This window comes from Eleginops maclovinus, chromosome 7, assembly GCF_036324505.1.
Source record: "Eleginops maclovinus isolate JMC-PN-2008 ecotype Puerto Natales chromosome 7, JC_Emac_rtc_rv5, whole genome shotgun sequence".
NCBI lineage: Eukaryota > Metazoa > Chordata > Actinopteri > Perciformes > Eleginopidae > Eleginops > Eleginops maclovinus.
This window is the reverse complement of record NC_086355.1, coordinates 10,477,441-10,500,122: the sequence shown is the minus strand read 5'-3', so window position 1 is coordinate 10,500,122 and position 22,682 is coordinate 10,477,441. Positions and strand designations below refer to the sequence as shown.

Sequence of the window (22,682 nt, the reverse complement as noted above, 5' to 3'; positions counted from 1 at the left end):
GACATACAACATGTTCTGTCATAACTGTCCTCTAGTTTGGTATTGGTAATCCAGTTGCCCTCTTACCTGACTCGCAATAAGATTGACTGAATGTTGTACGCCTGACCTTTCTTTGCTATGAATTTCTCTTTGTATGTATTCATCCATTTCCAAGCTGTTTTGTTCTTGCTTACGCAGTGATAACAAGCCTGCACACGGTGAAGGTCAGTCTGATTTTAGCATGTAAGCTGGACACAGAAGAGGCTATCAGTGCTGCTGGATTCACTACTTAGTCCTTTATACACAGAAAAGCTAAGAGAAATCCTTTGAATTTCCAAACTCTTTTCATCCTGACAAGGTCTCACTACTCCCTAACATGGATGACAGCTCTTTCTATCTCTAGAGAATTTAAAATGCTAGTTGCTCTACGAGATACTGGCGAGACTAAAGATGCTCCGTCCACAGCCCCAACTCAATCAACATTTGAAATTAGCCTGCACATGTACTGGCACCACAGGGTAAACAGGGATACATCTAGGAGCTTGATATTCTACTGGCTTGCATCAGGCATGTGTGTTACGCTTGTTAGCTTAGTAGACAGCTAATTGCCATGGTGGGTGGTTAGAGTGCTAGGAGCCTGATCTTAGGAATATGTCATATTTGTTAATCGGACAAGCAGATGCAAATAATGTGTGACAGACTGTGACCAACACTACCGGAACATAAATGCTGTTAACTTCGGAAATGTTCTTGGCTCAGACATATCCCTGCATAAAGGCTATAAAGACAACCCACTGTTTATCTATTTATTTATTTTGTTTAGCTATTTCTGTTCATGGGCCAATGTGACAAAAGAAGTGCGAGGACAAAAAAATATCCTACTGGAATAGTAGGGTGCCAGATTTTGCTTTGTTGTGGGTCTGTGTGCTAAAATCCCACGCTAGTTGGGAATTGTTGGCCTGATTACATTATCTGGTACTGAGAATTAATGTAAAGTGAAAACTGAATGTGCTACCATAAATGGAAGAACACTCGAAGTTGCACAATCTAATTCATATTCCTAGAAGGATTTGTAATTTGCAAAACGTATCAGGTATCTGACAGGAGGGCACAGCCTCTTTAAAACTAAGCTATTCAAACTTGCATACAGTTTGAAAAGCTCATCCATAAAGATTGATTAAAGTTGTAAAGATTTTGCATCAAAAGAGTTTCTGATTAAAGCTCTCGGCCATGGAGATGCTACTCTTTTGCATCCGTCTCGTAATCTCTCTCACTTGGTGAAATTGTTGTTAATGCAGAAATAATATCAATGCAAACTATATTAATAACCATGGTGTGAGAAGCTGGAGCAATGTCACTTAATCAATGAAAACAAATCATGTACACCTCGCTTTGATTATCTGGAGTAGTGTGAATATTAATGTCTCGGCCTAAATCAATGTTGGGGTTGCATATATTGCCTCCTATGCTTCCTCGTGGTTAAGACATTTCTTTCTTTTATATTTCTGCTGCATTCCTGAAAGCGATCAATGATATACTAAATAGAGATATGATACCAGCTATTATAGTTATTCAACAAGAGTAACAAAACACTAGCGATTGTACCATTGTAAACTATAAACATGGGATGTTCAAATTTCAATTAACTTTGGTTTGTATTTGCTGATATTAATTAAGAGGGCTTGGAGAAGGACACAAAGGAGACAGGTTTATTGTCTCAGATTATTCTCATGAAAGCAGCATCAGTATGTAGCACAACGCTACCTAATTAACTGGCATGGGAGGCAAGACATTACACTGGAAACCTTTTGATTTGTGGGAGGTAATAGCATTGGGCAAGAAACAGATCCTTTATTTCATTATTTGATAAGAGGGCCTTTAATGAAAATATCAGCCCAGGAGCAACACAAGTCAACATCACTACTTTGGTGTGAGAGAAAAAAAAACTTGCTTCAAGGAGTAATGTTGCAGGAAATGAATTACCTCATGACTACAGTTCATTAAATAAAATGTGAAACACACCTGGTGGGCTAATGGAGGTCAAATGTAGAAGCAGCAGCATGAACGTTTGGGGATGTGGCAATTAAAGACAAAGCAACATTTAGCCTCTCTGTGACAGGTTAATGAAATGTCTGCTGCTAAGTGTTGGTGAAATGCGACGCACAGTCACACAGTGAAGACTCTCCTGTAGTCGGGAGTCAGGGATGTGACGGTGTTGTATCAGTGTCACCGAGAGCAATCATAACATTCCTTTCCTCCGAGTCCAAAGGTTGTTTTGAATTCCCTTGGCAGCAGAATGCTTCAGGGGGTCGAATACACCAAATCTCTGGACAATAATGGGCCAACTATCAGTTACATCACTCACCTGGCATCATTGGCTGGCATTAAAAACATTCTTTTTTCAGTTCTGGATACTTTACTGTGAATGCTTTTGAAAAGGTAATAATGTAATCTGTGCTGCAGATATCTTCTGCTTTTGTGACTCGATCCAAGAAGTGAATGGCTAGACCTATCAGTTACTCTCTGGAGGTGATGTGTGCGCACTCTTTCAAACAATGACACAAACAGATGAAGGCTATAATATGCTGCCTATTCCTGCTCTCTCAATTTTAAGGGTTATTTTGTATTCTTTTTGAAAAATATTTTAAGTAACAACAAATCTTTTTTAATCAAACTAATAAGAAATACCATTTTTAAGTACTCAGGGAGCAATCTCAAGGTAATTGAAGATATATAGCAGGAAGTTCTTTGTGAAATATAAAAACAGATGAACCACAAACAGTAAATATAGCTGTACTAGCAGAAATGAAAATGTATATAAACTGAACAAAATGCACAATTGATGGTTGGATGGATATCTTCTTTAAAAAAAATATGCTTAACCATAAAAGTTGTGGTACAAACACACCGAAATCTATGTTTACGTGACTGATGGGAGTCACAAGACATACAAGTCGTTTTGACATTATCTTCAAGATTTCAAAGTTTGTATTCTTTGACTGTGATCTGTGTCAGATTATCCACCAAGCTGTCTATCTGTATTACCTTTTCATTTTCACACTGACAGTCTGAAGAATAAAGACACAGGGTTTAAATATATCTTCCCACTGAATGGACATTCTTCACCAGATGTGCAACAGATAATGTCAGTGTAATCTTCCAAAGCTACAGTATCAACTCTACTATGAATGTATGTGGGAAAAAAGAATAATCCTCACAGATTATGATTTAAAACCTTATTTGAGGTTAAGTTTGACTCTTTTCCAAACTTTTTTTTTTTAAATTACATTTTCTAGGGGAAAGAACAAGAAATCATTTAAATTTAAAATATAGGTGTGATTTTTTTTTTCAGCTAATGGAATTCCAAAGTTTTAAACAGACGTTCTGAGAAGACGACAAAGCCATTTGCGTAATTACAGAGGGGCATCTAGTAAACTGTGTCCCACTTTATCAGGCATCTCCAGCATTGTCCATTGGGAGTTAACTTTTAGACTGTTTACTGGTTCAAAGGCCAGGCATGCATCTGAGCCCACATAGGCAAGATAATGTATCCCAGGCTACAGAAGCAGTCAAATCACTGTGCATTAAGACCAGGCACACAATAGACAACAATGGCTTGCATAAACACTATTTAGAACTATTCACCAGGCATTGAAGAGATGGGCGTCGACTCACTATTGCTGCAAAACCGGCGCATTGTGTGGAGGTGAAAAGAAGTCTAATGAACAGGAAGCCTTATTTGAGAGAGCTGACAGTAACCATACAACAGCCGCATTGTGCGCTTGCCACCAACCCTGTGGGTCTCTACATTAGGAGAAATGATGAGAAAGTAACCCGAAAAGACACAGTGGGCCCTTGGACCTACGTAAATACAACCAGACAAAAATGGGGGACACAAGCTGTCCCAACCTTTACCCAAAGCTGCACGTTTACATGCACAGAACATCAACCGGTCTCATGGCCAAGGATAAAAGCCCCCTGGCCAGAGTGAACTTTGAAGTATATTTGGGTTAGTTTACCTCCAAAGACTGCAATTCCGGTGCAGTAGCAGTTAAAATATGTCATACATTTTAAATTATATCAAACTCTGCAGGGGAAAGTTCGAAACTCTTTGGTGCACTAGGCCTCCTCCTCCTCCACACATTCACAGTCACATTATGCCCCCTGCCTCAAGCTTCATCAATCTTCCACAAAGGGGTGACATCACCAATAAGCACAGCCCTTTATAGCTTTAAGCAATAAGCCGTATTTACTGATGAGATAAGCCCTCTGCTATTGTCTAGCCCTCCACTTTGGTTCTTTCTCTCGCAGTTGAAGAATCAAACAGCACTTTTGGAAGGTGACAGAGCATGCCCGGGATTTAAGGCTAAAGCATGCAAAGAGGTTTCCTATTTGGTGGCCTTTCAAAGGGCCACATTAGCCAGTTTAGTTCAAAGTAGCAGGGGCAGGTGAAATTACAAAAAGAATCCAGGCTTCTTTGAGACGCTGTTAAATTTGATTGAAATTATCCAGAGCATATTAAATGTACTCAAACTCTGCAGATCTTGAAACAAACCACACAGCCTGTCGAGTTTACGAAGCACAATCATCCATTACACATGTGACCTGTAATTACTGTTTGTAGCAGTATTAGTGAGCCAGTCCAGTGCGGTCACTAAACTGCTGAGACACCGTGATACAGTGTGGCTTATTAAAACTCACGTGTGCAAGCCTGGGAAGAACTATTTGGCAGTGTCTGTTTTTTGAAGACGAAAAAGAAAACAATAAGCCCTCTGATAAGTTGCAAATCAATTAAATATATTTGGTAGTTTCTACTTTCACAAAGTCTGTTTGGGAAAACTAAATCTAACTAGGTTGTTGCGACATTCCAGAAAATATAGGATACTTATTCCAAATTGATAAGCTATTTTTAACGAGATAAAAAGCCATTTTCTAAACAGACATGTAGTGTCACTACGTGTATCTTGAAAACATGCCATTTGTTGTTTGTTTTTCTTAGCTCCCCACAGAGTCATGTCAGGCCTTGGGAACTTGTCAGATATTCAGTTTGTAGTCACTTTAGAAAGGCTGAGCGCAGAGTCTCTGGGGAATCGCTCCAGTCTCCCCATCTCCCCCACCCCATGTCACCAGCCAGGAACAAAGCCGCCATAGTCAATTCTCCTAATTTCACTGCAGCCTGTCGAAATCCTGTTCTCCTTTTCTCCTTCTCTTCAACAAGTACTTTATGCTGGGATCAGTCAGGTCTGAGTCGCCCACAAAAACCTGAGGCTCTTGCTTCATCGTCTTTCAGCACCGAGTTTGACACTCCCCAACTCCCTGCCATTCAGGCGCCTGCACCATGCAATTTGTTTCCATTTGTCAAACAGCAGTATCCATCACAAAAGAAAATGCTGGCACAACAGAAAGTTTGCGAAAAACATTGTTTCCTCAACCCAAAATGGCCTCAACACTACTTATTTATTGGCCCATAACAAAACAACCTTAAACAATCTACACCACTTCCGTTGTTGTGGATACTTGTTACATTATTCTTCCTTCGACTGACAATAAAACGTCTTTAACAGAATAGGACAAATATCACATCCTCAAATCAGCACCAACGTATCACTCCTCTCTCAAAGTGTGGATGGGCTAAATGCTACGGTGTGAATGCATCATTTCACTCACCGCCTCCACATTGTGCTGACTCCTTTTTTGTGTTTTATTTCTTTGGGATTACACTTCATTGTAGGGACAGCCAGGTTTCTCAGACATTTATTTATTAAAGCCATATCAGCACTATGTTGACGGCATTGCTATTTGCACACCTATTCAGATACGTCTTAAAATGGTGCCATTATTGGGGACGTCGGAAGGTATCTGGTTAATAATACTTATTGTGCAAACTTTGTTGTCGCCATTCTTGTGTTGACTGTTATCGAGGGGAGAGCAGAGAGGATATATGCTGACTCTGATGTAGATAGTGCCATGAGTATTCCTTTTGTGGCAGCTGCCGTGTGGCGCAGTCCCTGATAGGATTTTGAATGCTGTCAATGCTGTGTCAGGTGCATTAGCACCTCAGAGACCCATGATGCTCCAGCTGCTATGGGCCTGTGTCTCCCCGGGCCCTGGCTGCCAGCCTGACACCCGACACAAAGTAATCACAGATCACAGCGTTTAATCACTGAAACAAGCACTCCAGAGGACCTCTCTGTCAATATCCCACTCTCTCATTATCTGTTTGGATTGCACATCCACACTGTCAGATAAACAGAGTGGAAAATTAAGATTAAAAATATGGTAATTTCATTTGAGGCAGCAGGCTCCTCTCACTGGCCCATTATGCTATTGATTACCTCTGAATTCAATTTCTCTTTTCAATGTAAACTTTAATCTATTCGTGAGCCAACAATTCAACTCCCAAGGGGCTATTTGAGAGTAAGTAACCATTTAATATGACGCTGGCTGAAGATTCACTGGCTTTAATGAATTGTGTAAATCACTCAGCTTTTAAAGGAACTGATGTCCCGCAGTTCACGACCCAAATCTGGGCCTGGTTAAATACAGCCTTTATAGCAAGCTAAGTGTTTACTGACAGCAATCACTGAACGCATAATCACCAGCTTTGCTCTTTCTGTATGAAAGGGAATTAAACAGCTCTTTTCTAATTGAGCTGGTGATGATGAAATGACAATTTAATTGGGGATGTAATCATCATATTGCACCAGCTTTCTAAAATAACAGAGTGAATGGCTACACCATTTTACCATTATAGAAATCAGTTGACTCAAGAAGATAATCACTAGGTTGTTCTCCTTAAACCACTTACCAATTTGTAGCATCTTGGTCAAGACCAGTTGTAACCACAGACCTGAAGCAAACACCATTCAGACATCTGAGAACAGGCTGAGCAACAACAGAAGGAAATGGTTATTGAGGGAATGTTTTGAGCCAAGATAATGTTTTTTTAAGTGACATTTTATTCAAATACAAAACAATACATTGAGATTGAGCACTGAGAAACTATAGTATACTAAATGTCACTATTGCCAAAGAACAAGCTATGAGCAACAAAAGCCCATTTACCAGTGAAGGTTTATAGTCCACTTCAGAAAATGTATTAGAGGCAACACTCTTATCTCCCACATTTCTTATTGTTGGTCATTATGATTACACATACATGAAATGTTACATATATTGTACTCTTCTCTCTTGACAAGAGTTGAGGTAGACAACCACTATCCCTTAAGTGCTGGAAGGATACTTAATTAGAACTGAGCAATTACAAACAAAAATCAATAGTCTGATTAAGGCACAATAATTACTGAGAACATGTCTCCTCTCACATCCTCCTAGTCTTTTCAAGAATTTCCCAAATAATAAAAACACCTCAGACCTATTACACAATGTGTGCCTTAAAAGAATGATTGAAGTCACCGATAATTTATCGCACCAGGATAATCACATCCAATACCTGCACTCTTTAGAGCACCAGTGCAGGATTGAAGCTACCCAAGAGGCCAGACCACACATACATAAACATAGCAGGGTGTAATCAATAAACAGCCATGCAGTAAAATCCTGTCAATAAAAAGGCACACCCTGCCTCAGCTACTTGTTCTATATCAAAAGACTACGCCAATCACATACAGCACAAACTACACACTGGCTACTGGGAATCTAAATACATTTTAACAAAGAGGAAGGAATCTTAGAATATCCAGAGAAAGATTTGGTCAGTGATGGCGAGTGCGAGGGCCACAGCGACTCTCCAAACTGTCAAAGAGACGTCTCAAAGATGACACGGATGTCCTTGGCACAGTGCACGTCTGCCACTCGCTTTTTGTTCATGTAAACCTGAAAGTGCATCAGGGAAGCAGTGTCACAGATCACAAGCACACAGTCCAATCTAAGCTATGATCTATTCAGGGTGTGATTCATGACAGATCCAGTCAGAGCTGGGTGAAGGGATTTGTCACCCGCTGAAGCATGCAAAAGTGGCTTATTTAGCTCTGTGAAATTCACGGTAAAAAATATCAGATAATCACTGGAATTATTTGTTCCATTTGAGTTCATTTTCACCTGTGTGTTTGCTTACAAAATACATGATTTCTTACTACAAAGGGGCTCTGACACACCAACGATAACAAAGTTTGAGAAAGAGAGGCAAAACAGGTGAAAACAGGTTGGCCTCAGCATGAGATATACCGTCTACTCTGGGATTCTCTTTCAACACGGACAAAGGAGCTAGAGGTTGATATCAGATTATTGAATGTATTTAAACCTTGACTGACAACTATAGAAACTTGACACACAACATGTGGACCATCTCAGTATTTAATAAGTGGTGCTAGACAGTTATGGATGCCGCTGTAATCTGATCTAAGCAGAGCACCCTACAATAAAGAAAGGAAAACGTAAGGGCTTGAACAATGTCACTACCAATCCGCCAGTGTATAGGGTAAGACGATACCAAATAATGCCACAGTGTGCTGAGTCTTTGAAATCAGTATTTTACTCATTTCACTCTTCTGGCGGAGGAGATACAGTTCCGCTGATAAATTTGTGCGAGGGACAGAGAGAAAATGAAATGATGCCTACTTTTTCTTATTTCACAAAGGCCTGTTTGAAGTTGCAATATGGTATCTGAAGTCCCAGACAGATGCACATAAAATGGAATTGAACAATGAATAGCCAGCTCTTATCTGTTCAGTGTCTGAAGGGGAAATACATCACAAATGAATTTCACAGGGAAAAAATATGGACATTCTCCATTACAGTAATCCCCATAGAAAGTTTATCCCAAATCGAGATGAAGTTAAACCCAATATTTCCAAATAGATGTAGTGCAAAGAAAGCTGCTTTTCTGGAATCATCTCTAAAATGATCTCAAAATTACATTATGAGAAAAAGATTATACGAGGAGTTTCTTTGATAAAATCAGAGGATGAAAATCTACAAAGGGAACAATTTTTCTCTTGAAATTAATGTTATGGTGTTGCAATGCTCCGAGTAGGCACTTTAAATTAAAATGGTAATCAAGTGTCTTTGCATTGTCAGGGTAATGCACATCTTCTCTTGCTTGTCTGTATCATTTTGGAGGTAAGCAATGAAGTCTAGAGTTAAACGGAGAGTCCGGGAATTAGTGTGGCACGGCTGGACTCTATTTAGTGACAGACCCGTCCTGGGACAAAGGTGGGTGTGGTTACCTGTCTGGCTGTGTGTAGCAGTGAGGCGGCCTCGGCTCTGCCTGTCTGTTGGACCATCTGGTAAAAGAGCCCTTCCTGGTTCTGGAGAAGCACATATGGCTCGTCATACTCCTGGATCCTGCCAGCATCCAGAACCTGCAATCACACATACAATGCAGGGTGTGAGTGCGCGTCACGGCACGTATACTTTACTTTGGGGAAAACTGACATATCAGCTGTTTCCCTGCTGAGCGATGCATGCAGACAGTGCAAGATGAAGGGGGGAAACGGTAGTCTCTGCACATAGGAACCATCCATTTCATGTGACTCATGCAACAGCAAACATTGGTGCCTGTTTGTGATCAACAGGGTGACTGACAATGAGTGTGTTCTGTTAGCAGTGTGAAAGTCAAGCACGCTGACTCTGACAGACTGAAGATCAGTGATTTATCCATGTATTTATCCAGGCGTTTCAGCAGCTCAGGGGTGGTCCTCAGTCAAATCCAACAATCACACCTTTAAGACACTCGAGAAAATTACCATCATTTCTGTCTCACACATGCCATATAAACCACACAAAGAATAGTGCCAATTCAAGCAGTTTGGAAAAGACTACAATTATATCACATACTAATTTTAACAAGCTCCATCCCCTTACAGTGGTAATGAGCAGTTTGTTATCACTAAAGCCAAGTTTCAGGGTGTATTAAATATGAAAGGGAGACTTCTGCAGCTGCCGTCATAATCGACAGGATACAAGGACATGGAGTTTGTATTTTGAAAAACATTGTCTGTTTAATTTTTGCAAAGCTTAAGATTGGACAAGGCAATCCAGGTGGGGCCAAAACCTGCTGTGTGATATTTGGCTTTTCCTCAGCCACCCTCTCAGTGACCGAGCAGCCACCAGGTTTTGACCGGTCCTCCATAGACGCTTAACAAATGCTGCCACAAATGGCACTAATTGGCACCTCTGCAGGCAGTAGCAGGAAAGGGCTAAAGATCAAGTGGCCTGAGCAGAGGCTCAATAAGGCAACGCTGTGAGGGTGAATCAGGCCAGCTGTTGCGAAAATAGAGCAAGTGAATTAAAAGATTGTGCAGGAGGCTCCTTGCAATGAAGGGAAGAGGTGTTAGTAAGCTCTGAGTCTCAGGTGTGTTTGACATGCTTCAGTGGCAGTGAATATACTGTAGGGTTGTATTCTATGGGCCACAAGTGTTGAACCACATTTTTTAAACACAATGGAAGCTCAATTTATTTTAACTGATGAGAAAGAACATGTTTGTGAAGGGAAATCATAAAGTGTAAGAACTAAAAGTGTTGTTGTTCAAAATTGAACTCTGATAACTGATAACAGAAGGAGAACCGTCTCATTTAAAATGTTGATTTAAGTGCTGAACAAAGGTAATGTACTGCTTTCTCACTTACCAGTATTCTGTCACAGTCAATGATAGTGTTGAGTCTGTGAGCAATGGTGAGGACGGTACACTCCTGAAACTTGTCCCGGATAGTCTGCTGGATGAGGCTGTCAGTTCTAAAAAGGAGCAGGGAACACAACACCTCAGCACAAAAAAAATCTTCCTTTAGACCCTTGGGCAGGGATTTTTACTTAACACTGAACAATGGCTCATCAGGAGTAAGGTATGTGCAAAAGAGGGCATAAAAAAACAAAGGAAAGAAAAGCTCCTTCAGTTAACAAAAGATAGGTTCAGTTTATTTGGAATTTTTTGAAGAATGTTTCCTTTTATTAGACATTTTTGTTTGTGTTATTCTTTTGAATACTTTGATTTCAAACGGTTTATAATCATTTCCTGCTTATTAGAAGTCATATAAAAAGTGTAATTTGCAGAATTTGGTTATTAGTTTTAGACTTTTTATTGGCCGTTGACTGAGTTGCATTTTGATGAATTCACCCCTGTGTGTAGTAGACCTTTGATGAAGTGGAAAAGTTGTTAAATAATTGATAAACTGATACTCCAATGATATAATAACAAAATATCATCCTTTTATACAATCCGCTTCCCTCCAATCAATTGGCAATTAGTTGGTCATTGCTTATTGCCAAGGGTTAGATGCGAGCCCCCTCTAATGACTTTTAAAGTTTTATTTGAATGTGTGCTATTCATTTATTTGTAGAGCTGCTGGAACAGAAGTTTTGTTTAAGGGAATCATTTGGGTTTGTATAACAAAAGTGTAAAATGCTTCTTGACTAGAGGGTCCTCTGACCTGGGGTCCACATTAGCCGTGGCCTCATCAATGATGAGGATGCGGTTTTTCCGGAGGATGGCCCTGGCCAGACACACCAGCTGCCTCTGGCCCACGCTGAAGTTAGAGCCCGACTCCGTCAGTATCGTCTCCAGCTTATTGGGCAGGTCCTCCAACACCGCCTTCATCTGCACCTGCAGAGAGGGAGAGCAGAGCCCCAACCCTTCATTACCCCTTCATAAAGGCTTCCCGTGGGGATGTCTTTAAAGAGCTATCCAAACACACCCATTAACCGCCTGGCACAATGCAGGGCCAGGTCCACTGATGACCTTGGCCAGTGCGCTCTTGTGGCCAGCCTCTAGCTTTAATCCAGGCCACCAAACCCATTCAGAGGCAGGACCAGGAGCTGAAGCCCTTCACTGTGGGGGGAGCCTTCATCCTGGTTGGCCTGACTGCCCAAACACATCTCCCCCAGCACTTTCAATGGTTCCCAGTTACAAGCCGCACATTGAGCTGGGCCCCATGGCCCTAATGGGATTTCCCCCCATGACTTGTGGCGAGCAGGGAGGCTGAATGGCAGCATTGTACAGGGGGACAGAGGGATCCCCCCCTGGGCCGGCGAGGGGGAATCATTCAGAGCCACGCTGGAGTACCTCTTGGAGTGCATTCCACAGGTCCTCATCTGTGTGCTGCCTGAAAGGGTCCAGATTCTTCCTCATGGTGCCCGTGAAGAGAACTGGGTCCTGTGGATAGATGGATATAGAAAGAGAAGGCCGTGGCCAGTTAAGATAATGACAAGGGGGAAGATGTATGAAAGGGTTAAGACAAGCTTTATAGAGCGCCGCTAGGCAATGTTTGAGGGGAAGATGTTCACAAAAGGCTTGCTCCTCTCAGGAGCTCTATTCAATGTTCTGGCCAACTATGCTTCAATAAGTTGATCTTTTTACTTGGAAAACCAGAGCTGGTGCGCTAGTGTTGGTGGATAATAACAGTGTGACATTGTCGGAATATATAATATGGAACAAAAACTGCCATCTAGTTACCGTAGAAAGACTTCCATACAGTAGGTGTATTAGAAATGGTAATTGCAAAATGTCTGGCAAAAAGTAACAGCTTTACTCTGTCGAACACACAAGCACCTTTCAGAAGGGGTTATCGCATCAGTTTTCTACCCTCATGAAAGGACAGCCTCAGATATAAGACAGCTAGGATGTCAAAGATATGTATTTGTGGTGAGCCACACACCTGTATCAAGGTTTAGCCATACAGTCATCTTTACGAGGGTAAATAAAGCTCTTTATTACAGCACAGAGGAACGAGCCCACAAGTCCACAGGCACTTTTCTAACATGTCACTGTTCATGGTTAACCTGATAAACAGGAGTGAGACAGCATCTTTTCGTGTCAGGTCAGATATATATTCATTAATCCTGCTTCAGTGTTGAAGTGATTTACTGACAACTTCCTCTGACTATCTCAGGTCTTCATAAAAGAGACAGTGCTGGCTCTCGTGGTACAAAGCTGCTTTAGATAAGCTTTTCATATAAGCTTTTCAGTGAACAAATAGAGCTGTGCTTTCGTTTGTAACATGTTACTGAATTTATGACACCTACTGTAAATGGTTATAATGGACAAAAGCTGTAATGATATGTGGCAGAGTCACAGCAATAGAGATGACTCATATCAGCAAGCTACTGTCCATACCAAAAACTGACCAACTTCGACTGTATCCTCATCAGTCAAGGCTTTGCACAATAAAACCTCCAGTTTTCTCAAGATATGAATCTAACCTCAAATCAAGATAGGATTCATTCACCTGGCAACTGTGAGATTAGACCAGGAGCAAGAGTTTAAGTACAGAATGAGTCTAAAAGGTTAAGTGTCCTGCATTAAGGTTTCAGCTCTACTCACTATCCACGCCTTCATCTCTGCTCTCTTACAGTTCACAGCCAGTGCTGCCACATGAAACACATCTTAACTGAGGTACGCAAGCACAGATGCATTCAATATACACACAACACACAACCCTTATATACAAAACCATGTCCCAACAAACCTCCATGAAGGTCAGAAGACATGAAACAAACTGCTAAATTTTCATCCCTGCGGCCTGCACCTGTGTTCCACCTCTTAACTTCCAATGAACTTTTCCTTCTGTCACAAAAATACCACCTTGTCATTAAGCCAGCTGAAGTCCCAATTCAAACTAGTTTTGTGACACACTTTAATTGAGGATTCAATGTTAGGTCGGAAAAACTGCTTTCAAGCACAGCTTTCTATAGACCGATTATGTGCTCCACCAATTCTAAGCCCTCTGTTTGCCACAGAATTCATTTTTACTCAGTCATTCCTGAGAATTCAATAGAAACTGAAATGGATCCATTTTTAATGCCATATGCTAATAAAAGCTTATCATAATAAAATCAGTGGGTGGCAAATAATGGAAGTCACTGGCAATGTATAGTATACATACAGTTTCACAATCAAAATCCCACATGAAAAGGTAAGGAAAATAGCAAGTTATATCAAGATCTTTTTTCCATGTGAAAGGCTGACTGATTACACTTTATCTCTGACGTCTCGCAGGAGAATAAAAAAGCTTTCAGATGGATTTGTGTAAATCCAAGAGACTCTATATACGTTTGTAAAACTAAGAGCATGATACTGAAAAACACTACTGGTCGGACTACATATCATGAAAATGACATCCTGTATGTGATACGGACGAGCGTGAAGTTTAAATTCTGACTTGCAACCTGCCACTTTGTACAAGTCTCTCCCTCTAGGAGAGAAGGAAAGAGTAAACAAAATCTCATCAAACTCACATCACATCTATCTCAACCTACTTTAGACTAGGAAGTTAAACTTTATCTGAAGTAGAACCAATGCCAGCAACCTATCAAATCCACAAAAATAAGCATTAATGAAACTGTTTTTGGGCATCTTGGCTGCTCCCTGGAAATGTTTGAGACTTGGGCTAAGTGATGGTGTACAAGGGGACTCTGACTGTGAGGATGGGGGAGACTTCTTCTAAGCAGCTTTCCCATGTTTGGGGGGTAGAAGGCTAATCCTCTGTCAGGGATGGGGAACTGCTCTCTTCACAGTACAGGCCGTGGGAGTCTTCTCCCCTCCCTCCACTCTGCTGACACTCACCCGCAGGCTGGCATTTTCTTAATGCCGTATCAGTTTCAACAAGCGGAAATAAAGTTAAACTGTCTCAAGGCATCCGTTTGTCTCACTTTCAGAAATCCCCTGAGAGACGACTGTAAATTTCCTCACTTGTTCTAGCTTTTTTAAAGCCAGGCCTATAAAAAAAAAAAGGGCAACATCATGTAGGTGACTGAATAATATTCATCTTACAGTTTTGACATTTCTTAATGAAGAAGAATAATAAAAAGCCAGATAAGTCAAGTAAAACTGCATTAGATTAACTGCAAAGGACAAATACGTTACATGCATTATAATTCCATGATGAGTTGTATTCTGGAGAGGTTTTCTAACCATATATACTTTATTATATTTCTTTACATTTATCCATTGCTTACCATATGTACTGTAATTTCACAACAGCTAAAACCGAGACCACTTAATAAGGGCACCTGTGGAATGATGGACATTTTCTGGCGCAGGGTGTGCAGGCCAATCTCAGAAGTCAGAAAGCCATCAATCATTATTCGTCCCTCGGGTTCTGCCAGCCGGAACAAAGCGGAGATCAGGGAGCTTTTACCAGCACCAGTACGTCCAACGATGCCAACCTACAGTGGAGAAATTACAACATTTATCAAATCGGAAAGAAAAGATGTATTCACAAGCTACTTTTTATGCTCATTTTGGGCTAATAATTTTACTTGTGCTTTTTGTTTCATGTCACTGAGGCAGCAAGACATATATATATAAGTAAAATAGAACCAATAATATCGTGTGGAGATAAAAAGAGACGGCAAGAAAAACATATTCAACTACTCTTGTGACAGGCGTCAAAATAAGAATGCTTTAAATATGTTTCAGCAAAGTTTCAAAACTAAAGATATTTTCTTATTTTTGCTGTATCACATGAGCAGGATACAGTACATTCTATATTTGTGCATATTGCATAGTGCAACACATGCTAATGTCTCTAGGTTGGTATAATTTGCAGTTACTAATTGTAACTTGAGTTTTATGATGACAAGTAAAGTCATTAAACGAGGCTTTAAAATCTTTATAGGCGAGCAATCTTTTGTATACATGTGTTTTATGTACTGCAAAAGCCACCCGATCGAGACGACGTACGAATATACAAGCAGAGTTCTGACTAACAGTGGCCCTGCAGTAAAATAAAAACGTGTTTGTATTATGTTCAACGCATGGGCACCTGGTTGTTCCCTTTAAAACATAAACCCCATTCCTCTACAATTTACCTCAAAATCCTTGAGACAAAAGAAAAACTGTTTTCCAGAATCCTCTCTGTGAGTTATATAAACTGTTGTGTACATAACTATTATTATACGTTGACTGTCTGAATTACTTTGTATTAGTATGAATAATCTCTGAGTATTCCAATGACCCTACATATATGTGCCTGAGCAAATGGCAAATACACATTTTGAAACCCCTTGTGACTGCAAGTCAAGAAAATCTCACTATCAAATTTGCCGTGAAAACAGAATACCAGATTTTTCTTCTGAAAAAGCTGCAGCAAAGAGTCTACAGACATGACTGAAGTGCTTACACCACAAACAACCTCCTTGTTTAACAGAAAAGGGGTATTGTGGATGCATGATTTGAAAAGGCTTCACCACAGTGCCAAAATGTCCTACACATAAACATCTTTGGACCCAGACATATGCGTTTCACCCAGGTAGCAAGGATAAAAGGTTTGGATGTTTATTATTTACAAAGGTTTGAAAAGACTTTGAATGTTTTCAAGGGAAAATTGTCTAAACAAAAGCTTGTTGCAAACACTGACTCACAGAAGAAGCAGTTCAATGGGAGCTACACACATTGGGTCATCCTCTCTCAGAAAGAGTCTTCACTCTGCTAGTCAACATACAGGTTCACGGTCTATAAAGTATTACATGTATTGAATCGTTTATGATTCTTTCACATTCTAAAAAGCTCCTTGTAAGTTTGTTTTTAAAAGTTCTTCACAAAGAAATATTCTCAAACGAAAGTTTTTGCGCTCCATAAAATGATGCCTAAAGTCGCTGGAGGAGGAAGGGACCTTGTTTTAATATTAAAGGGCTTGAATTGGTTGCTCTTATGTCACAGGGCCCAACCACAGGAGGAGCCACTTGGCCACAACTCCATCTATGTCTTCTTAAGCCAGAAGTCTGTAAGACTGATTATTTTTGAGGGGAAACAAAGTTGCTAACATTATGCTGATAAGAATAGGAGCAAGGGCATAGCAAAGGGAGGATGACCCATGCCTACAGCCATAAACTGTCTTAGATCCTTTCATAAATTAAGTGCCATATCTCCAAACCTAAAAAAAATGGTGTTTATGCAAGATAAACAAAGACTTTAATATTCCATTATTTAACCTTGTTCTTCAAGCAGTAGTGTATTTAACAAAATAAATTGAACACACTCAATGAAAATCTGTTTTACTGCAAGGCAGACATGTTGACTTGAAAAGCAGAAGACACACAGGTGTTAAAGGTCTCCTAATATGCTATATTTGAGCAATATATTGTAAGGCATTGTCTATACAAAACTTGTGTGTGATGTCTTTTGCTCAAAATACCAAACAGATCACCCATTGTAGCATGCCTCATACCCCTCTATTTCAGCCCTGTTCCTGAAGTGCTGATTCTGTGACTGTCGCTTTAAATTTGAGCTGACCTGAAGCTGTCCACGCCCCTTTGCAGCGTCATGCTCTCTCTCCTCTTCAAAGGTTTTCTACCAGGAGAAGATACTCGGCTGATAGCAACTACTTAAGAACTGGAAAATACTGTTGAATGTTTAAGAGGAAAAGAACAAATGTTAACAAAGCAGGAGGCTTTGTATACCTGTTCATCCTCCTCCTCCAAGAATATTACTGATTGAAAGACAATGTAAACAAATATTTTTTAAGTATAAACAAATTACAAATAATGGCTGTCTTTAAAGAATCATCTCAAAATGGATTTGAAAATGGTTCAGCATGGGTCGGTCACACTTTCCTTAACATTCATTGAACAAAACTGTTTAGTAAAAACTTTTCACACATTGTCTGTTTTATCTTATTTTAGATCAGCACAATAGAAACCTGTGGACTGTGCAACCTTGATTTTCTAAAATTCTAATCCATTTCTCACTCAACAGTGGAAGGACAACTCGGGTGTTGCATTTAGTGGTTTGGTTTTATATGATTATGTACAGCTTGTGACTAATGATGGCCAGAGCGGATGGATCTTGTACTGTAGGTTTTCTTGGGAAAGAGTGTCAGAGGAACCGTCAGGATGCATAAAGCCTTTCACCCCCATGGCATGTGGCAGAGATCCCTCCCATGGGCTGTCAGAGCCAGGGCCTCTACACTTATCAACCCATCCATTGTGAAATCAGCCGCCCTGGCCAACCATAGCCATGCAAAATACACCCCCTGCATTAAACACAGTTTCAATCATCCTCAACCATCTCCCTTCGCTTCCTTCTCCCTCCTCCCTCGCCCCTCTCCCTCGGCCTCTCCTCTCCTCTCTCTTATAGTGAATAAACTGTTGTCACCGTCAGGTAGCTCAAAATGCAAATTGGGAACAAATGGATCCACTTGAACAGTCTTAATTACATGATATGTATTCCATGAATCACAAATGGTATAGTCCTGAAGATTCAGCAGTACAATATGGTGTCCCTTTAATAATTGATTTGAAAATAATGCCACATAAAAAGAATCACATCACGCCTTCTACACTAGCTGCATATCAATCTCAGTCATGGGCTGTGCACACCAGTAAGCTTGCACAGGTGGGAATAAAGACAAGAACCTTCTCTCTGGATGGGAAGACGACAGTCAGGTTCTTTAGGACCAAACGTTCGCTGGCACTGTAAGAGAAGTTCACTCTGTCAAAGGTGATGGAGCCTGCCTCTGGCCAATCATGCGGAGGCCGTTTCTCGGTCTCCCAGGGTGCTTCACTCTCCAGCTCTGCATACTCAACCACTCTCTCCACTGATGTCATCTACAGGAAATAGGGCAATGATTATTGCAAAGCGTGTCAAAATATAGAATAATGTAGTTGACAGATTTATACATTTTGGCTCCTTTTAAAGAATAAACCATAGCAGTACTTCATATTCAGAAAACCTACATTTTTAACAAAAAACTGTTAACATGACAGCACACTCTGCTAGTATCTCCCAAAAGTAAAAAAAATAGTCATATTTAACCAGTGAATTAGTATTATAAACTACTCCAATTATCCAGATTTGTACTTCCATAAAATTGCAAAGATTTAAAAAGGGACTGGCCAAAAAAAAAAAGCAAGAGAGACTGAGATGTGTTGCCTTGTAGTCCAAATGAGCCTACATTTCCCATAATGCCACATCTGCTGCCACACAGCAGATTCAAATGTTTGTAACCCTCCTGCATACACCTTAGTATAGAAGTTTAGAAGATACTTTTCTCATGGAGTTTGTTGAACTTTGGACCTCATGCACATTGTACACACATCAGCCGAGAGATACATTGTGACACACAACTTTTGTTTCATGATAGGTTATCTTAGTTTTTATTTGCAGTGTATGCACTTAAGCTAACCCACCTCATGCTTAAGTTGGTCTTTAGTTGAGTTAGCCTTAAGTGGTTCTAATGTCTATTCTTTGAGTTACCTATGCTGACGATGCCATTGCTGGTTGTTGCTTCTGGTGGGACATCTTGGCAGGCCCGAGCAAAAGATTCACCACTTAAATCAGAAAACTTAAATACAGGAAGTGGCCAATCAGAATGTACCAAGTGGTTGCCACAGCATGGGGGTGATTTCTAGATGAGATATATTGTGAATTGAATTTAGTTGTATCAGTTTGTATTAGTTTGTTGTGGCCTTTTTTTGTTTGATCATTAAAATATCTATACCGAAAGATTATCTTTCCTATTTTCCTACTTTAGTTGGTAGTATTGGATTTTAGTTACCTCTTGTTCCTAGCTGCCATTTTGAATTTATGGGCCAATAGCTAACTTGTTTTGGGAATTGTTTGTTAAATGTGGGGAATAATACCAAATGTTCCCAGTAATAGATTACATAATTTCCACTGAGAATATTAACTGCAGTTAAGTGTTCGCTTTTCTCACCATGTTCTCGATCTCTGCACTCTGTCTGACGCCCCACTGAAACATGCCTGTAAGGGTTACTGCATAAGATAAGGCCAGACCCACTGCACCCGGTTCTAATCCTGTAGTATCAGAATAAAAAGCAAACACAAAGTCAAGTGTTTGTCATCAAAGTCTCACTAATAAAGTCTCACATGTAAATAATGATGCATCATCCTTTATCCAAACCCATACCATCCCTGAGGTAAATGCAGCCAAAGGAAGTGATGCTCACAAAAATTGAGCAAATTCCATCAAGACGCACTGCAAACCAGCGAGAAGTGGTCAGGAATAAGAACCATGCCTCTGTGGAAGAAACAGACATATAGAGAATATTATATACTAAAATGTCCTCTCTAGCAGCTAAATATTGCTGATACATATAAATGATAACCAGTATTAGTATGAATGGTGTGATGATATTTTTTATTCTCACCAGAGTGCAGATCTTGATATTCGTCAAACATTTCCTGAAACCTCTGCTGAACTTTGAAGGCACGAATGGTGCTCAGGCCTTGGAGAGATGAAGAAAGGTGGGAGAATACGGGGCTCCGAGCTGAAAGATAATATATATATATGCACCACATGTTCTAGCTTTTGAACAAACATGCATCTGCAAAATCAACTCTCTATATATTCAACATCAACCTTCTCTAACATAAATGCATTAATTATTCTATATTAAAAAAAAATATTTTTTAAATCTTTAATTCATCATTTTTTATAACTGGCTGCTTCTGTGTTGTCATACACTGTATTTTTAATTGAGTTATTGCATCATAATCTACTTCGTGTTTTGAGGTTTTCTTCTGAATATTTTTTCCTTCAAAAGGCGTAGACAAACAAAATGTGAGCTATAAATTGTGAAATACGTACTGCGTCATAAACACATTTAAAACGCCCCTCATGTCAAAGAGTTTTGATTTAAAGAAAGGTTGCAATAGAGTGGTCCTTTGTTTCTATTTGTTAGGCTCACAAAACCATAGACAAAACCTAAATGTTTCCTCTGGGCTTTTTATTAGAACTTTTGTTCTTTAAGATGATGGAACCTGTTGGCCAATGTGCATTTGGGCTCTCAGCCCAGAATAAAATAGATGAACTAAAGCCCGCAATGGCCTAGTCATGCCCACTTGGCATTTTTCCCATTGTATGTGATGTCATGAACTCCCGTCTCTTGAGGAAACTGCGTGTGGCCGAGCCATAGGCCACCACCACCTTTAGCCTTTATGCTAATGACCATGGCTTTCTTCAATGGTCTATTAGCATTCCTGCAGTTGGCTTTTGTCTCTTACCACAAATGGACATGCCCACCCCACCACCAAAAAATAAAAGAATTACTGGTAGACTCTAGACGCTTGATGTCTCTGGAGGTCTGAAGGAAGTACCAACGCAGAAACAGGAAGACAGCAAGAAGTGGAGCAACAGGAACAAGGATCCAGGGGATGATGATGGCAGCTACTGCAATCACTCCAATGACTTGGAGAAATACCTGGGATAGAAAGATAAATAGAAAGGACAACAATACTAAACAAACAGCAACAGCTCCACTGCTGCTGTGTGTGCTATCACTGGGGCAGCGAGAACTATTTCTTTAGGCTAAACAAGATAAACTCTTTCAGTTGTATAAGTGTGAAACCATCACAGACATACAGAAAGGTAACAGCAGGTTGTGGGACTGAGGTTATGTGACTCACAGTGTGAAAGGAAAACGACCACAGCGCTAATTCTCACTTAGTAGCAGGTGAGAATTTACCACTTGGCCACTGCAGATCATATCCCTGGCTCCCTTGGGCTCTCCCTTCAACACTTCTGGCCTTTAAGCCTCCCTGGCAGAGTAGCCAGCCAACAGCCCAGGCCACAGTGACTGGCAGAGGGCTCTGGGAACCACACTGTGGGTGTCTGATACATCACACTCTAACCACACAGCCCTCAACAACACAGTGACTCATCACCCGCGTTAATGGCTCTGTGACACATCTAGACCAGGATACCAGGGCTGCCTGAGCAGGATTGAAGGCAATGAGTGTGACGACACCAAAGCATTGTGTTTAGAAACTGAATTAAGAATCTGATAAAGCCTCAATATGATTATATAAAGTGATTTTACAACAGCCCACCTGTGGTAAATATCAAGTACACCATTGTACAGTACCTAAGTGAGGTTTAAGGTGCATAAACCTTTCTTAAGCTTTTCCATCTTAAGGAATTATATACTATTATTTACTCAATTTTAAAAGGCAAATTTTGCACATGTTTTATATTTGTATGTATAGGAATAACAGTCACATTGGTCATTTGGTAGTAGTTGTACTTTTGATTTTAGGGGCCTACATCTTCATGATAGTATTTCCATGCTTTTAATTGGGTAGGATATGTAAACAGAACTTTCAATTAAGTGTGTTTACTTTGTCAAAAACATTCTTTCTTAAATTAATGAAGTAAATACTGCTTCCACCAGTGAACCTGAGACACGATTTATTCTTAACTGAAACGTATACTGTGTTACATATTTCATATTCGATTGATAGAGTACATGATAAAACTGAAACCTCACACCCTGAAATTAGACACATCCTAAAGATGAATCCTTAGACGTGGAGATTAAGATCGTGCTGTTACCTTCAGTGGTCTCAGACTAGCCCAGAGAGATGAAAATTTAATTTAGCACCTTAATTACGGATGTTATCTGCCACTTAAGCACACATTTAGGCATGATCACTTTCAGTGTAGTTTCCTGGTGAAAAGCTACTCAATTCCATTTGCAGTTCAGATAAGAGGGTATTACTAGTCTAACCATTGCTGTAGTGGAGCCCACACAATCAAACAGTGAGTGGAGGCTACTGAGCACAACTGATCCCAAGAATTTCACAGTACATAAGTTTCAATCTTAGACTTGATGGAAGGCTACCAGACTGCAAAGTCAGATGGTGACACACGAGCCATTACAGCATGTTATCCAGCCTTCCCTTGAGGGGATCAAATATTAAATGAACAAATGTCTTATCAAATGAACTGTTTTTCTTTCACTCTCCTGCTGCTCTTTGGTGACACAGCAACACTGCTCATTCAGGTTT

General features: G+C 40.2%; 1 protein-coding gene across 1 annotated transcript in view; it reads right to left on the bottom strand.

Annotated features, from left to right (window-relative positions):
* The window catches only part of sox21b (SRY-box transcription factor 21b), a 61,081-nt gene that overhangs the window by 19,365 nt on the left and 19,034 nt on the right, over positions 1–22,682 (bottom strand). The window contains exons 21-30 of the mRNA XM_063887483.1: positions 20,947–21,097; positions 20,045–20,164; positions 19,804–19,914; positions 19,591–19,691; positions 18,290–18,481; positions 14,945–15,100; positions 12,000–12,089; positions 11,368–11,540; positions 10,570–10,675; positions 9,168–9,302 (exon numbers count right to left, since the gene is read on the bottom strand). Coding sequence (XP_063743553.1) covers positions 9,168–9,302; positions 10,570–10,675; positions 11,368–11,540; positions 12,000–12,089; positions 14,945–15,100; positions 18,290–18,481; positions 19,591–19,691; positions 19,804–19,914; positions 20,045–20,164; positions 20,947–21,097 — 1,335 coding nt within the window. The remainder of the gene's footprint in view (positions 1–9,167; positions 9,303–10,569; positions 10,676–11,367; positions 11,541–11,999; positions 12,090–14,944; positions 15,101–18,289; positions 18,482–19,590; positions 19,692–19,803; positions 19,915–20,044; positions 20,165–20,946; positions 21,098–22,682) is intronic.